At 38.9% G+C, this 18,098-nt stretch overlaps 2 protein-coding genes across 2 annotated transcripts; both read left to right on the top strand.

Annotated features, from left to right (window-relative positions):
* The first annotated feature begins 5,259 nt into the window (after window positions 1-5,259).
* Window positions 5,260-7,061, top strand: LOC125490200. The gene is made up of 2 exons (XM_048628668.1): window positions 5,260-6,214; window positions 7,014-7,061. Exons 1-2 carry the CDS (start codon window positions 5,276-5,278, stop codon window positions 7,059-7,061), a joined length of 987 nt encoding a protein of 328 aa, XP_048484625.1. The 5' UTR covers window positions 5,260-5,275.
* An 89-nt stretch (window positions 7,062-7,150) lies between these two features.
* On the top strand, window positions 7,151-8,643 carry LOC125490199. Its single transcript, XM_048628667.1, has one exon. The coding sequence runs from the start codon at window positions 7,151-7,153 to the stop codon at window positions 8,240-8,242; it is 1,092 nt and encodes a 363-aa protein (XP_048484624.1). The 3' UTR covers window positions 8,243-8,643.
* Window positions 8,644-18,098: the final 9,455 nt, after the last annotated feature.

Raw genomic sequence — 18,098 nt, 5'->3', positions numbered from 1 at the left:
GGAAGTTGTTTCTACCCAGCTGCAGAGTCTGTCCAATCCAGTGGCGTGCTTTGGAAGGGAATACGTCCAGCAGTGAACTGCTATAGGTATGACGATGGATGGATGATGATGGATTTGTTTATTAAAATCTCTACCTAATCATCACTATTATCATCATCATCATCAGTATCTTCATCATCAGCATCGCTGACATTAATTATTAGAGACTCTGTAACTCTGTCGATAAAATCGTCGAGAGTGCACATCTTATCTTCCTCTTTTATTGTGTGGCTGATGCATGCTTGCCATTTCTCAGGAGTAACATTTTTTATACCTTCTAGTAGTAGTTTTTTAACTTCCGCCATTTTGTAGGTTGTGTTGTGTCTTGCGACATGCCCCTTCACTTGAGCCCACACCAATTTTTGAAATTGATTAAAAAGGTTTATTATCCCTGAATTTAGTAGGAAGTGATGCCATGCTAAAGAATAAAATAAAGCAATTAAAATTAATTCGATACATGGGTCGTGAGTCGTGATCCTACTTCATATTATAAATGCGAAAGTTTGTAAGTGTATATGTGTATGTATGTATGTATGTGTGTATGTTTGTTATTTATTCACGTCAAAACGGCTGAACCGATTTTAATGAAATTTGGAATGAAGTTAGCTGACACCCTGGATTAACACATATGTTACTTTTTATCGCGGAATTCCCACGGGAAAACTTATTAAAGCGAAGCGAAGCTCGCGGGAACAGCTATTATATTGAAATATTTGTTATTTTTGTATTAGTTTACTTGAGCAAGTAAATATTTAGATTTATCTTTTTGTATAAAAATATTAAGAAAAAATTATTGCCCAGAAATGGATCGCAATTTTTCATTTTTTCGGTAAAGAACTTTTTTAGTAGCATCACTTATAAAATGTCAGAATTCTTTCCAATTAAAAATCAGAGAGTAGTACCCGAGTTTGATGGAAATCCGAATGTTTTAGTAAGATTTTTAGATATTTGTGATAAATTGGTCATCACTTATATCAACTCAGAGCCTGGTAATGAATTAAATAATTCAGCACTATTAAACGGTATTCTCAACAAAATTACTGGTTCAGCCGCCAGAACTTTATTCACTAATGGCATACCACGGAACTGGGATGGTATAAGAAATACATTAGTAAATACATTTTCAGATCACAGGGACAAATCGGCCCTTTACACCGACCTATCTCTTATCATTCAAGGACAAGACAAGACAAGACAAAAAAAAAAAAAAAAAAAAGGACAAGACACACCTCAAATATTCTATGAAAAAGTCCAAAATCTATTAAGTATCATAGTAACTTACATATAACTTTATGAAACGATTTCCACAACCATTGAAGCAAAACGTAGCCTTTATAAAAAATTGGCACTGCAAACTTTTACTCGTGGTTTAAATGAACCACTAGGCTCACGAATCCGCTGCATGAAACCTGAATCCTTAGAGCATGCGCTGGAATTTGCTCAAGAGGAGTTAAATGTTTTATACCTCCAAAATAGGCACCAACCCTATTTTTATAGGAAACCGACACCACAATCTACACAGTTCAACCAACCTACTCAAAGACCATTCAATCACCCCAATCCACCACCATACATGAACACACAACGCCCACAATACCAAGGACAAGGACCTTCGAGAACTCAGCAAGTCATGAGAGCCTTGCCCCGTTCAAATATGTCTACAGGATTCAAAATTCCCCCTAGATATCAACCCTCTAACCAGATTCAACCCCAGCCTATGAGTGGCATCAGTCACCCAGTTGTACGAACTTTACCCCCCACCTACAGAACAAACCCCCGACAAATTCATATGAATGAGACCCATGACCCCCAGATATATCAGACGTACGATGACTACGATTACACTGTTAATCCCGAGTACAACCAATTAAGCGATTTTTCTCAAGAAAATCAGGAAAGAAACAACTTTAGCGACATAGACCCAAATCATGAATCAAATTTTCAGATAGTGTCGAAATCAAATGCCCCAGAATAGAGCTTAATCTACAAAATAAAAGGCAACTACCCTATCTCCAATTTAGCAACCCCTCGCTAAAATTTTTAATAGACACTGGTGCAAATCAGTCTTTTATCAGCCCAGAAGCTGTAGAAACATTTTTCTCAAATGTTCCCCTGGACTATGACCCATTTGTAGTGACGAACATACATGCGACTACTCAAGATGACTATTCCATAACTGTGCCCTGTGTTACGGCACACTAGTACGCTAGCTGATAAGCAGAGCAGCTAATACACGCACTGAGCACTAGATGGCGCCACTCGGAATATCACGTCATGAACAGCCAATCAGAGCCAGCCTTCATCACGACATATTCACGGGGACCAATAAGAAGACGCCAACACGATGTCCGCCTGCCTACGTCATTGAAGAAGCCTGTAGAACCTCACACGCGCAACCAACACTCACACATTCGAATTCGCCTCTCACCTAACTGCCACTGTATATTTAAAATATTGTAAATAATTAATAAAATCAAAGTCTACACGCAAGAAAGTTGTCGCCTACATCATTTCCACAACCACCAACTGGAGAGCCTATGAACGCAGCCCTAAGCCCCAACATCTGGACCTTCTACGCCGAACACCTGCTGGAACCAGCTCCTTGGACGGTGAAGACGCACTCGTGGAAGATCGGCTTCAACACTCAGCAGCAGGCAGCATCACGCATCATCTGGTGAGACAGGCCGACCGCAATATCCTGCCCTCACCCATCCTTACAATTTGTGTCAAAGTGTGCTTATCTCATTCCAGTGCCATAAAATTGCCTCATCATCTGCTTACCACCTGTCGCTTGTGCTTGTGCCTGTGCTACCTACACATCAGCTACGACCTGCTAAAAGCTGTAAGTACTCCACATTTTCACTCGCACCATGATGACTAGCACTAGGGACACGTCACCAAAGATAGATGAGCTAATTAAAGTCCTTAACAAGAAAAGAGGATCTATTAAAGGTAGATTAACGAACTTTTCTAAATATGTAGATAAGTTTGCTGATAAAACGTTATCAGAAAGTCAGCGCGCAGAATTAAAGTTACGCATGCAAGGCGCATTAAATTTGTATGCCGAGTTTAACGAAATTCAAAACAAAATTGAAGAAAATATTTCTGATAGCGAACTATCTAGTCAGATTGAAAGCCGGGAAACCTTCGAAATGGATTATTATAGTGTCCTTGCTAAGGCTCAATGCATGACCAACGATGATAGGTCTACAGGGAGCTCAAAATCATCTAATTTTGAATGCGCATCAGTTCAATTGCCTACAATAAGTCTACCTACCTTTGATGGTTCATATGAGCACTGGTTAGAGTTTCGTGACACGTTTACATCCCTAGTTCATAACAACAGCAAAGTAGATAATTTCGGTAAACTTCATTATCTGAAAAGATCATTAATAGGTGACGCAAAATCCGTGATCGATTCTATCGAAATTTCATCTGCCAACTACTCCATCGCATGGGAGTTGTTATTGAATAGGTACAACAATAGCAGGTTATTAGTTCACACACATGTAAAATCATTGTTTTCCCTGCAATCTTTATCAAAAGAATCACCTGACCACATTAGAAAGTTCATTGATACCGTTCTAAAAAACATACGTTCCTTGAAAATGCTCGGTGAACCCGTCGAGCATTGGGACACACTCATTGTGTACATGGCCGTGTCCAAATTAGATCAAATAACAGAACGTGAGTGGGAACAATACAAAAGTAGATTGTTATCAATGTGCAATGATTCCAGTTCGTCAATAAAGATAACCGATTTAATTAACTTTCTTAGGGACAGGGCGGATATGTTGGAGACAATAAATTTAAATCACAATAAACCTACAACCAGTTTCTACACGTCACGCGAACATAATAAAAAACCTAACAATAATCAAAATTCACCTAAAATTCACTGCAACGTCATCACCGGAAAAACAAAGAATAAATCACCGCATAATCACAACAGTTTCAATCGCAACAAACCATGTCCCAAGTGCAACGGTAAGCACTCGTTATATTCGTGTACTATACTCGTTACTTCGTATATCATTTCTGAATTGCAATATTCAGGATAGACTAGTTTATTCAGGAGAATAAGTTGTGTGAAAACTGCCTTCGGTCAGGACACGCTAGCACTGAATGTAGGTACGGTCCGTGTAGGAAATGTGATAAAAAACATAATTCACTAATTTGCAACTATAAATGTAATAGTGAAAACGTAAACAACCAGTCGTTGACCTTGATTGCGACGGGGGACAAAGGGAGCTCAGCTGACTCCAATGATAAGAATAGTTCTATTCAGGTTCATAACGCACACCTCGAACTAAACTCCGCTCGCTCAATTCCGGAGCAACAAGTCTTATTATCGACAGCAATAGTTGAGATAGCCGACAATGCAGGTTGTTTTCATAAAGCACGCGTGTTATTAGATAACGGTAGTGAACGTAGTTTTATCACGCAGTCGTTATGCAACAAACTAAAATTAAATTCAATACAGTCCACTCAACAAATTCAAGGTGTAGGAGGATTAGTCACAGAAAGTACGCAACTGTGTGACATCCAAGTAAAGTCTACAATCAGCACCTTTATTGCGCGCATAAAGTGTTTCGTATTACCGCGAATCACATCAACAGTACCGACTGTTACTATCGATCATTGCAACATTGATATACCCGATCATGTTCACTTGGCGGATCCAACCTACTATGAATGTGAAAGCATAGACATTCTTCTAGGTGTGGACATATTTTGGGAATTGTTATGTGAAGGAAGAATGAGGCTATCGAGCGGTCCCTTCCTTCAAAACACTAAATTAGGGTGGATTATTTCTGGCCCTATTTATTCTGAACCAAGCTATCGCAAGCAAGTTCAGTGTTATTTCACGCAGTCTATAGACAGCACGGAAGCTATAGATACCCAATTACGCAAGTTTTGGGAAATAGAACAGTTACCTATTGAGAGCAAGTTAGGGAATACGCACATGAATGATGAGGAGCGTGCATGTGAGGAGCACTTCGTACAGACGACAGCGCGGTTATCTGACGGGAGGTTTAGTGTACGCATACCTTTTAAACATTCACCCAACACTTTAGGTGACTCATACACACACGCAGAAAAACGTTTCTTAGCATTAGAAAAACGTTTAAATCGTAACGAGAGTCTTAAGCTTATGTACCGAGAGTTTATTCATGAATACATAAAGTTAGGTCACATGACACGCGTTGACTCTTATAACTCACCCTATTACATAATGCCTCATCACGGGGTATATCGCGAACATGCAACCACATCCCGATTAAGAGTTGTTTTTGAAGCAAATACACCATCTTCTAGTGGTAAATCACTAAACGACTTACAGTACGTAGGACCAGCAATTCAAGGGGATTTGATAGGTATTTTGCTACGGTTTAGGGAATGTCGGTACGTAGCATGTGCCGACATTGAAAAAATGTACCGACAAGTGAGCGTCGACCCTAAACAGCGTGACCTACAAATGATACTCTGGCGCGATAATCCATCAGATCCGATACAAACTTATCATTTAAACACAGTGACTTATGGCGAAGCCAGTGCCGCCTTCCTAAGCTGTAGATGTCTGAAACAACTTGCTAATGAATGCAACGACCCCGACGTAGCTAGAACAATACATAATGATTTTTACGTCGATGATATGTGTACCGGTGATGACAGCGCATCAAAATTATTAAAAATCTGTCACGATACGGCTAATGTTTTACAGTCAGGCTGCTTTCCTTTGCGCAAATGGATATTTAATTTTGACAACGATTTATCTAGAAGCGAAATGGCCAAAGAGTTATCACTAGGTGAAGATAGTCAGTGCAAAACATTAGGATTAGGCTGGTACAATCTTAGTGATGAGTTGTATTTTCACACAAAGTTTTCAGGGGGGACTGAGGATATAACTAAACGTAAAATATTGTCAGGTGCATCTCAAATTTTTGATCCAATCGGCTTAATAAATCCGGTGATCACAACAGCAAAAACTTTACTTCAAAGTCTATATTTGTTAAAGCTGGGTTGGGATGAAATAGTACCATTAAATATCGCACAATCATGGATATCGTTTGTAAATAGTTTGTCGTCGCTCAATGAAATACGCATACCACGTTATGTAATGGGTTGTAACAACACACGCAAAGAGCTAAATATATTTACCGATGCATCTCAGGTAGCTTATGGCTCGTGCGCATACATACGCACAATTGATAACAGATCAGCTGTTACCGTAAGGTTACTTTATTCCAAGGGCAAGGTCGCGTCGCTTCAACCAGTTAGCATTCCACGGCTGGAGCTCTCGGGAGCATTAGTAGGCGCACGACTTTATCACAAGATAATTAACTCGCTCAGATCGAAGTTCGATAACGTCGTATTTTGGACTGACTCAACTATAGTATTAGGATGGCTACGTATGCCATGTAACTTGCTGAAAACGTTTGTTCAAAATAGGGTCGCGGAGATTCATGAACTTACCAAAGACAGTCTATGTCAATGGCGGCATGTTAGTGGTAAAGATAACCCAGCCGATATAGTATCACGTGGACAAAGTTTAGGTATGTTAAAAGAAAATAGTCTTTGGTGGAATGGCCCTACATACCTACATGACCCTCAGTTTGACGTAACGAGCTTGAAGGCACCGTTAGTACCTAATCACACAGAGTTACCCGAAATAAAGCCAACTGCCGTACAAAGTCATGTAACACAACAAAATAATGATGAGTCATGGCTTGATTTTAATAGGTTTTCACAGTTTGTTCGCATGCATCGAGCGGGTGCCTACGCCTTAAGGTTTATTTATAACGCGCGCAACAAAATCAAAAGAATAGGCCCGTTATCAGTTGACGAACTTAATGAATCGCTCACAACACTGACAAAATTAGCACAAAGGGAATCATTCTCCGACTTAATCAATAAAAATAGTCTGTCAGTATCTAAATCAAATAGTTTATCGAAACTGAATTTATTTTTAGATGATAAACAAATTATTCGTGTGGGAGGTCGCATACAGAACTCCTTAGATTTTAGTTTTAATAAAAAGCATCCTGCCTTATTATCATCTAAACATTATTTCACGCTGTTATTGTTTAGACATCAACATAAACAACTGATGCACGCAGCTCCGCAGCTTCTGTTGTACACCGTGAGGGAGGCGTGGTGGCCGGTCGCCGGCCGCTCGCTCGCGCGCCGCGTCGTGCACGCCTGCATCACGTGCGCCCGCCTGCGCGCCCAGACACTACAACCCATCATGGGTAACTTACCCGCGCAAAGGTTACAACCTGGGTTTCCATTCGAACGCTGTGGGGTAGACTACGCTGGTCCTGTGCTCATATTGAACCGTAGAGGTAGGGGTGCTATCATGGTAAAGGCATACATATGCATATTTGTATGCTTTGTAACACGCGCAGTGCATTTGGAGCTCGCTTCAGACTTATCATCAGAGGCTTACATATTAGTTCTGAAGCGATTTATTAGTCGTAGAAATAAACCTGCAGAAATATTTTCTGATAATGGAAAAAACTTTGTAGGCGCTAATAATGAACTTTCTAAGTTCCTTAAGAACTGTTCCGATGAAATAAAAGATTACGCAACTTCTCAAAGTATAAAATTTCACACTATACCTCCGTACGCTAGTCATTTTGGGGGCTTGTGGGAACGTGGAGTCAAAAGTTGTAAGCACCACTTGCGACGAGTGGTAGGTAACGCGCATCTAACTTTTGAAGAATTCACGACAGCTTTGACACAATTTGAAGCCATACTAAACTCTCGCCCATTAACTCCATTGTCCTCTGACCCCAACGACTTCCTTCCTCTAACTCCTGCCCATTTCCTGGTTGGCCGTCCACTTACAGCACCTGCCACCGCCGACCTGCGAGACAAGCCGATGCTGCGCCTCACACGCTACCAGAGAGTCGAGCAGATCCGCCAGCACTTCTGGGCCAGGTGGTCCAAGGAGTACGTCTCGGAGCTGCAGCAGAGGATCAAGTGGAGGACGAGCAGTGAGGACTTGAAGGAGCACACCATGGTTCTCATCAAAGATGACAATCTACCACCATTGAAGTGGAGCCTGGGTCGCATCACACGAGTCTACCCGGGCAGAGATGGCATATCAAGAGTGGCCGATATCAGAACCGCCAATGGGACTACACGCAGGGCATTCTCCAAAATATGCCCGCTTCCTGTGGACGACTGTTCCTGTTGAAACCTGACGGTTCCAAGGCCGGGAGTATGTTACGGCACACTAGTACGCTAGCTGATAAGCAGAGCAGCTAATACACGCACTGAGCACTAGATGGCGCCACTCTCGGAATATCACGTCATGAACAGCCAATCAGAGCCAGCCTTCATCACGACATATTCACGGGGACCAATAAGAAGACGCCAACACGATGTCCGCCTGCCTACGTCATTGAAGAAGCCTGTAGAACCTCACACGCGCAACCAACACTCACACATTCGAATTCGCCTCTCACCTAACTGCCACTGTATATTTAAAATATTGTAAATAATTAATAAAATCAAAGTCTACACGCAAGAAAGTTGTCGCCTACATCATTTCCACAACCACCAACTGGAGAGCCTATGAACGCAGCCCTAAGCCCCAACACCCTGTTTTCCAGAAATCAAAGACAAAACTGCAATAAAATTATACGTCTATAGATTCCACGAATTTTTTGACGGATTAATCGGATGTGATTTAATTGAACAGTGGCATTCGAAAATCGACCTTAAGTCCCGTTTATTCACCACTCAATTCGCATCTCATCCAATTCAAATGTATGAGTCACAGAGAAACATTAATCTGCATGAAACGATTATTCCCGCACAGTCAACTCAACTGATTAGTGTGCCGACAAATATTTCCAATGGAGACATTTTAATAGACGCACAGACCATTTGTGAATGTCACATAATTGACTGCTTATCCACTGCAGAAAATAGTACAGCACTCATAGAAGTGAAAAATCCCACTCAACATGATATATTATTTTCGCTATCAGAACCCATTACCGCACATGTTTTTAGCGAACAGACATTACCTTTACTGACTGATAGTAACATGACTAGCGAGCGAACGCAAGACGTACTGTCGCGCTTACGCGTGAACCACCTAAACGAAGAAGAAAGAGCCAATTTAATTGCACTTTGCACCGAATACTCTGACATATTTCACCTAGATCATGAGCCCCTAACTTTTACTAATGACATAAAACATAAAATTAATACTACTGATGAAATTCCCGTGCATAGCAAGACGTACCGATACCCGTACGTACATAGAGAAGAAGTTCAATCCCAAATTCAAAAAATGCTTGACCAAGGTATTATTAGACCTTCAACCTCTGCTTGGAGTGCGCCTATTTGGATTGTACCCAAAAAATCAGACGCCTCAGGGAAAATCAAGTGGAGATTAGTCGTAGACTTTCGTAACCTGAACCAAAAGACAATAGATGATCGATATCCAATACCTAACATTACAGACATCCTAGACAAGCTAGGGAAGTGCCTCTATTTCACCTCGCTAGATATGGCATCCGGTTTTTACCAAGTTCAAATGGACCCCCAAGATATACACAAGACTGGTTTTAGTGTTTCAGACGGTACAGGCCACTTTGAATTTTTACGTATGCCAATGGGATTAAAGAACTCTCCTTCTACCTTCCAGAGAGTCATGGATAATGTCCTTAGAGGCCTACAAAATGTAATTTGCGTAGTGTATCTTGATGACATCCTAGTTTTTTCGACGTCATTACAAGAGCACATGGTAAATCTACGAAAAATATTTCAAAGATTAAGGGAATATAACTTTAAAATTCAGATGGATAAGTCTGAATTTCTTAAGCATGAAACCCCTTACTTAGGTCACATAATAACACTCGACGGAGTAAAACCAAACCCGGATAAAATTCAAGCAATACTAAAGTACCCTATTCCGAAAACTGCAAAACAGATTAAAGCTTTCCTAGGACTATTAGGCTATTATAGACGGTTCATACCAGATTTTGCTCGTTTAACTAAACCACTGACAAAATGCCTGAAAAAAGGTGCTAAAATTGACTTAAACCCGGAATACGTGAATTGTTTCGAACATTGTAAGACCCTTTCGACAAATGACCCTATACTTCAGTACCCGGACTTCACTCAAGAGTTCATTTTAACATGCGACGCATCTAACGTTGCTCTAGGAGCTATTCTATCTCAAGGACAGATAGGATCTGATCACCCAATTGCATATGCTTCAAGGACACTCAATGACAGTGAAGTAAATTATTCCACCATCGAGAAAGAGCTGCTTGCCATAGTTTGGGCAACAAAGTACTTCAGACCATACCTTTTTGGCCAAAAATTCAAAATCGTGACCGATCACAAGCCTCTTCAATGGCTTATGAATTTAAAGGAACCTAGTTCTCGCCTCACAAGGTGGCGACTAGCCCTCTCTGTCTATAACTATACAATAGTATACAAAAAAGGCAAAAGTAATACTAATGCGGATGCCTTATCCCGCATAAAAATCCATAATGATGAAATGGTATCATTGGCTGTCAACACGTCAAGACGAAATTCACATTCGTCATCAACCATAACTGCCCCCGACGATAGACCCTTAATAAGTGACTCATCCACCGACACCGCACATAGCAATGCAGGTGACTTGGACAACCAGGACTTACAACAACCTTATGACAGACCAATAATAGACCAATCTTCTACAGAAACAGTTCACACTAGTCACGAAAGCCCCATCTTAGAGATACCCATCACAGATGAGCCATTAAATAAATTTCGTAGACAGTTAATTATCAATTTAACTCCAAATTCCACGAATAAAAAACCCAAAATTACGAAACCGTTTGATCTTTATCAGAGAATTATGATAAATATTTCCGAGGAAAACCTTACAGAAGAAATTATATCCACTGTAAAAAACCACATCGACCCTAAATTAAAAACCGCTATTTTAGTTCAGCCCCTAGACAAAATGTACAACATCGTACCAATTTTACAAAATACCTTTAATGTATCCTCAGTCAACCTCGTACTAGTAAAAAGAGAAATTCAAAACGTATCTGACTATTTAAACCAACAAGACATAATAAGAAAATATCACGACGGCAAGACGAATCATAGAGGTATAAATGAAACATACCTTTCCTTATCAAAAACGTATTACTGGCCGAAACTTAAGGAAGCTATCACCAAGTTTATAAATGAATGTGCAGTTTGCGGACGAGCGAAATACGACCGTAATCCAATACGTCAAGAATACCAAATCGTTCCGCCACCCACAAAACCATTCGAAATTATTCATGCCGATGTACTTAAAATAGAACACGAAAAATACCTAACATTAATTGACTCATTTTCTAAATACGCGCAGGCGTACCGACTACCAGTCTGTACTGCCCCTAATATTGTCCGATCACTTTTGAACTTTAGTACTCACCATGGATTCGCAATGACCTTGGTTACAGATAACAGTACGGAATTTGTAAATCAGGTAGTAGCCGAATTTTTAAAATTACACAAAATTCATCATCACACCACAGCCGCCTATTCCCCCAATGAAAACGGTATGATTGAACGTTTTCATAGTACTCTATTGGAACACCTTAGAGTCCTAAAGATTCAGCATAGAAATGAAGCCGCTCAAACTCTAGTCCCCTATGCCCTCATAGCATACAATAGCTCTACTCACAGCTTGACTAAGTGCAGGCCGTTCGAATTAATAAATGGACACTTTGACCCACGAGACCCGACAGACTTTAACTTAACAGAAATACTTTACCAACAATACCTACAGGATCATAAAACTAAAATGCAAATCGTGTACAAAATTGTACATGAGTCATCGCTGTCCGACCGCGAAGCTATAATGACGCGACATAACCAGAATAGAGAACCTGAAATTCAGTATGAAGAAGGTCAAGAAATTTTCATTCGTAACCCTGCAGCAGCTAGACAAAAAATTGCACCTCGTTATACACATGATAAAGTCACATCGAATTTGCCTATTCATATATACACATCTAAAAAACGCGGAAAAGTAGCAAAAGCTAGAGCAAAACGCCCTAAAATACCTATTCAATCTACTTTGTTACAGACTCGCAATAATGCTGACATTGCTGGCCCCAGCACGAGCCGCGACCACTCAAGGGACGCGCATCCGACTTGACAGCTTATCTAATGGACCGGGAATATTACCTTACAAACTAGGCCCAACTAGAATGATTAGCCACTATCATACATTTTTACAGGACATAGATCTGGAACAAATTCATAGATAAATAGATTCTTTACAGTCTGAACTTACTGACATAACTACCACTATACCTACTCACTCTATTCTCTTATATAAATACAGCATTAAGCACCTGTCCAGTAAATTAGATAAAATAGCATTGCAACTTGAAACCTTTGAACCTAGACGTGCAAAGCGTGGCTTATTTAACCCGTTAGGGTCATTCATAAAAAGTATATCTGGTAATCTAGACCACAATGATGCCTTAAGATATGAAAATGCATTAAAAATCTTAGGAAAAAATGACCAAAATTTATCAGACCATTTTAATAAGCAGATAAGTCTATTCCAAGAATATTCGATCCAACAAACACAGGTACTGAGTAACTTTAATATTAATCAGTTACGACTGAATAAGGCTATTTCATATCTTATTAATACTACCAATACTGATAAGGAGCGATCCATTTATTACGCTCACATTTCGCATATTTTAATCATTTTAAGTGATAATTTGCAAGATTTGTATGAAGAAATCAATAGGCTTACAAATATAATAGCTTTTAGTTATTCAAGTTCTATGCACCATTCTATATTATCTACGCACGATATTAAGATTATGATAAGCAAATTAAAAAGCATCGATGGTGGAAAGGCAGAATGTTTGAAGCGCCATGACATAAAATGTTCACCAGAGCGATTTAAAGTTTGAAATTTTCCAAAAAAAAACATATCTCTGTAATTATTCTAGCTATGGCTTTGAAAATTAAAACCGACTTCAAAAAACCACTAAAATGTAAGAAATAATTTAAGGTTTACACAAATTCTACTCGTATGAGACAGTACAAATATACCTAAGCAGGAACTGTTCTTTTTTGATGTTGGTGCGGTGACAAAGTAATCTGAAGAAATATGGCACCAACTTCAAAAAAGAACAGTTCCTGCTTAGGTATATTTGTACTGTCTCATACGAGTAGAATTTGTGTAAACCTTAAATTATTTCTTACATTTTAGTGGTTTTTTGAAGTCGGTTTTTTAATTTTTTTAATTATTATTTTATTTAATAGTTTTTAGTTTATTTGTAATAATTTTCAATCAAAAGTAAGGTGCAAATGATACCAAAAAGTCCTGCTAATCAATACGAATCATTCAAGCCTAAACACGAAGTAGTTGCTATATACCGTTGAGGAGTTCCCCTGACTGCCTTCCGTTTCCATCATCAGATCAGCTCAAGGTCACCATCATATTTTTTTGTTATAAGAACTATATTTACGTTCTTAATTTCATTAGAATCGGTTAATATGTGCCCAAAATGGAAATTCATACCCTGTTTTTACCCCTTTACCCACCCTTGGGGGTGAGATAAAATTCTGAAAAAAAAATGGGACCACCTGGGAGCTCAACCTAATACAACAAAAAAAGAATTTTCAAAATCGGTTCATAAACGGCGGAGTAATCGGTGAACATACATAAAAAAAATATAAAAAAAAAAAAAAAAAAAAAAAAAGATCCCGACGAATTGAGAACCTCCTCCTTTTTTTGAAGTCGGTTAAAAATACGTAAAATTGAAATAGTTTTCTCTGTAATTCTGTATATAAAATGAATGTACATATTCTATTTACTGTAATAAGGGACATAAGACATAGGCATCTGAAATCTCAGTCAGGTAAAATTGGCTTAAACGACACTAACATTTTAATAAAATACAAGTAAAAACAATTTAAAGACCAAGGAGATTTAACCATCACACTAGCAAAATGTTTTATAATAATTTATGTTACTTTAGACATTCCATAAGAATGAATTGACCGCCAGACTAAGGAAATGTATATCTAAGATGAATGACTTAAAGAATAAATGAACTTATAATTGGACCTCAGAACTTGAGAACGGTTGAACCGATTTTGGTCTAGAAACATTTGTGGAAGTCCAGGGAAGGTATAAAAGAAGGGTAGGGTAGCGAAGGGTAGGATAGGATAGGGTATAGTAGGGTAGGATAGGATAGGGTAGGGTAGGGTAGGGTAAGAGGTGGTACCTGCGGGCCAGCTAGATTAAAAAAACAAAAAAATCATAATATCTGTGGGCACGGCAGTGCCCCCACCAAGTCGAGCAAAGCAGCGGCACGGCCGTACCATCCTTTTCTCGAAGCATTATTTTATTATATATAAACTTTATTAACATACTAGCTGTTGCCCGCGAGCTTCGCTTCGCCTTAAAATTATTTTGCCGTGGACGACTCCCGAACTACCTACCCAATAACATGCCATGGTGGTATTAAATTAGATGAAAGTTGACAAATAAGTACGAAGATACTTGACTAAAAATGATTTTCATGACTTCATTGAGCAAAGACTTGTATAGCAATGGCAGAATAGTAATTTATAAATGTTTAATTTCAAGCATCTAACTTATGCAGTTTTGGTTTTTTTCATACTACTTACTTATTTTTTTTTCACTTTAACTCCCATTTTTCAAAACAAAACCATAACTTTTCTAAGGTGTGCAGACATGTTAGATTGAAAACATCTAGGTATCTTGCAATATCCTATTGTAACTAAGCTTTACGGCTGTTTTAACAGCATGCAGATTTCATCACGCACGTGGGATAGCACGCCATTTTCCCGCATCTCGTGTGCATATTCCACGCGTTACAATGAATACTTGTATGAACGCGTGTGGGGAAATCCCGATAACTTCCGTTTTTGTGGGAAAATACGGTACCTAAGCTACGTCCCTTCCAAATTTCAAGTGCCTACGCTACGTTTAGCCTATGCGTGTCAGTCATGGGAATTCCGTATAGAACATCTCTGCATATTTTTCCTATAACACCTACGTAGGTAATAATAATAAGTATCGTGGTTTTAGCTTCAAAAATGACGCATAAGAACCGAACGACAACGAATGAAACCTCGTATTGAAAAGTACAATCGTTTATTGGGTTGTTTTCGAGTACCTTTAATACATACATACAAACTATAAGTACATTAGCTAAAATCAAACCATACCGTGATCTATATCCGATCCGACAACGCCATCTAGGAGCGGACATAGCTACTATATAAATTAAACTTCTAAAACTCAACACCCATAAAACTTTCAACCCCAATATTACACCCCCACACTGTGTTTTTTTTAAAATGCTAATTATTATTTTTTTGTGATTATGTAGTGCCTAAATACAAAATATAATGTTTTTATCTTCAAAAATGACGAACTTCATACAAAATATGAACCGCTATTTCATTCACTCACAGATCCAAGTTTCAAAAACGCTAGAACAAAATGTTTAATTATTGCTCATCAAGTGCTTAAATATAAAGTTTATTTAAAAAAAGATCTACCCCGGCCGGGAATCGAACCCGGGACCTTCGGCATAGCAGTCAGGGTCACTAACCACTACGCCAGATTTTTATCTTTTAAAATTAAGTATTCGCATACAACTTTTAACCCCCCCTTTTAACCCCTTGCAACCTCCGTTTCGCTATAAAAAGTAGCCTATGTTCTTTCTCAGGGTCTAGACCATATGTATACCAAATTTCATTCAAATCCGTTCAGTAGTTTTGGCGTGAAAGAGTAACAGACAGACAGACAGACAGACAGTTCCGGATATAACCAACAGATGGCACTAAAAGCGCAATACAGAGAGCTTGTATGGAACAGAGGTCAATTAATATGAAGATCCTACATCGCGGTATTAAAGTTTTTCAGTTGTCTGAGATAAATACATAACCTAATATGTAAAATCTATTCTATAATAGGAGAGTCAGACAGTGACTTTCACAATTATAATATTAGTTAAGATTGTTCACCGTGAAATCACTTTGAGAATGAGATCCAAGTGATCAGGTTTACTTATTCATTAATTAATAATCATAATCCAACCGACATTTCTTCTTCCGTCTCTATGCCACCATTCTGTCACCGCCTTTGTCCACCTTCCATCCTACCGATGAGCCAAGTGGCCTGCCGACTCCCATTTCAGTTCAGTGACCTGCATACCGACGTCGAAGACTTTTGTCTTTTGGCGAATTACCACGCTGGGAATACGGTCTGTAAGCGAAATGATTAACATGGATCGCCCCATAGCTCTCTGTGCAACTGTGATTCGGTGTACAGTTTCCTTGGTCAGCATCCATGTATCGGCATCGTATGTTAGTGTGGGCAAGACACATTAGCAATTATCAATCCATAAGCAGCGTCGCTCGCTTTAAACTATCTGTCAGATTCATACAAGATACGCTAGATTTGATAAGCAAGCGACGATGCTTTAGGATTGTTAATGGCTAATGTTTAGTGAAAATGGAGACACTTCTGGATGTTAGGAATAAGAGGGTTACTGATGTCAATAGTGATCACCACTTAGTCGATGGAAAAATGTGCTTGAAGATAGCGGGAGTTTAGGAGCAGGCCACAAGATCTGCCAAAGGTGTTGTGTAAATAAGCTGCAGGACCCACAAGTTAGAAGATAACTTAGTATCCAGATCGACAACAAATACCATCTACTAAGTCTGGACGAGGTCTCATTCAAAGAACACAGGTCTGGCATCAAAGACGTGTTGTTAAAAATTTGCGAAGAAATAATAAGGCACAAGGAACACTTAAACAATTAATGGATGTCTAAAGAAACATGGGATATAATCAACCATCAAGGAAGACTTAACGTCGAACTAGACGACCATTCTAAAGAAGCACTTGCGTACGAGTATTTTACGAGGATATCTCCTTGTTACTATGGAAGATTGACTTTCAAGATGGTATGGCCACATTGCCGTTTTTAATTATCCTAACCACCACCTGAGGAGTTGGATGCAGATGCAAATATACCAGGAGCATCTTGTATCTTGATGCATAATCGTAATCATTATGATTACTAAAATTGGCAGGTCTCTAAGGCTAGTCAGAGGCATTCGTGTGGCTTGAAAACGTCAGACAGTTGGGTTGCCCACTTACCCGACAACTCTCTCAGCACAAGATTGCTTGTGTTGGGACCCACCAACCCGCGCTAGGCCAGCGTGGTAGACTAGTCTACCACGCAGGCCTAGGCCTAAACCATTCCTTCATTGGAAGGAGACCCGTGCCCCAGCAGTGGGGACGTAATGGGTCGTGATGATGATTAATGATGAGATTTATGACTATCCTGTATCGTGACAGAAATTTTTATATCCAACCCCCAAATAAGACGAATTGATACGGACCATACGATCGCTGAAGAGTGGCAAAGTACCAGGGAACAATGGATTTCCTACGGAGGCATAAAAAGCAGGATAGATGCAATATACCAGATATTGCACTCTTCAGCGATGGAGGATGATGAAGTGAAGTTAAAGTAAAAGTTAATTTAATTCATGTCCAACTTTTTCCTATAAGGTTTGCTTTTCGTTAAAATACTTTATTCTGAAAAGTATGGGATACAAACAGGTCGTGGTACTCGTGGTCACTCACTTAAAACGTGGTCTTCTATTTCGAATAATTACCTAACAATTAAGTTGATCAGTTGGAACACATTTTCGGTTAGATTTTATATAGATAAGAAATCCTGTTTCAGACTAGATTTCGATATAAATTATTTAAGAATAAGTTTATTTTTGATATATAATTTTTATTTTGTATAAAAAGTAATGTCATGTTAATACAATAAAAATATTTTACATTAAGAACCATATTGCCATAGAAAAAATATTTCATAAAATATAAATATTTGGTTGGATTCTTTTAGAGAAACGTTAAAATTCCCTACTTGCATAGAAACAGCAATTTAGGATAAAGGATCCAAGTGCATATTTATTATTAATAACTCAATAAATATTAATTATAGCAA

The sequence above is a fragment of the Plutella xylostella genome, chromosome 21 (assembly GCF_932276165.1).
Source record: "Plutella xylostella chromosome 21, ilPluXylo3.1, whole genome shotgun sequence".
Taxonomy (NCBI): Eukaryota; Metazoa; Arthropoda; class Insecta; order Lepidoptera; family Plutellidae; genus Plutella; species Plutella xylostella.
Note: the sequence above shows the minus strand (reverse complement) of the source record. Positions and strands in the feature narration are given on the sequence as shown.

What these genes read in the sequence shown, in the direction of transcription:
- LOC125490200 (XM_048628668.1), top strand. Translation starts at nt 5,276, where the DNA reads ATGCCTCATCACGGGGTATATCGCGAACATGCAACCACATCCCGATTA. An exon ending in TATTTACCGATGCATCTCAG is followed by an intron (nt 6,215 to 7,013) that starts GTAGCTTATGGC and finishes ATTTATTTTTAG; the next exon opens with ATGATAAACAAATTATTCGT.
- LOC125490199 (XM_048628667.1), top strand. Translation starts at nt 7,151, where the DNA reads ATGCACGCAGCTCCGCAGCTTCTGTTGTACACCGTGAGGGAGGCGTGG.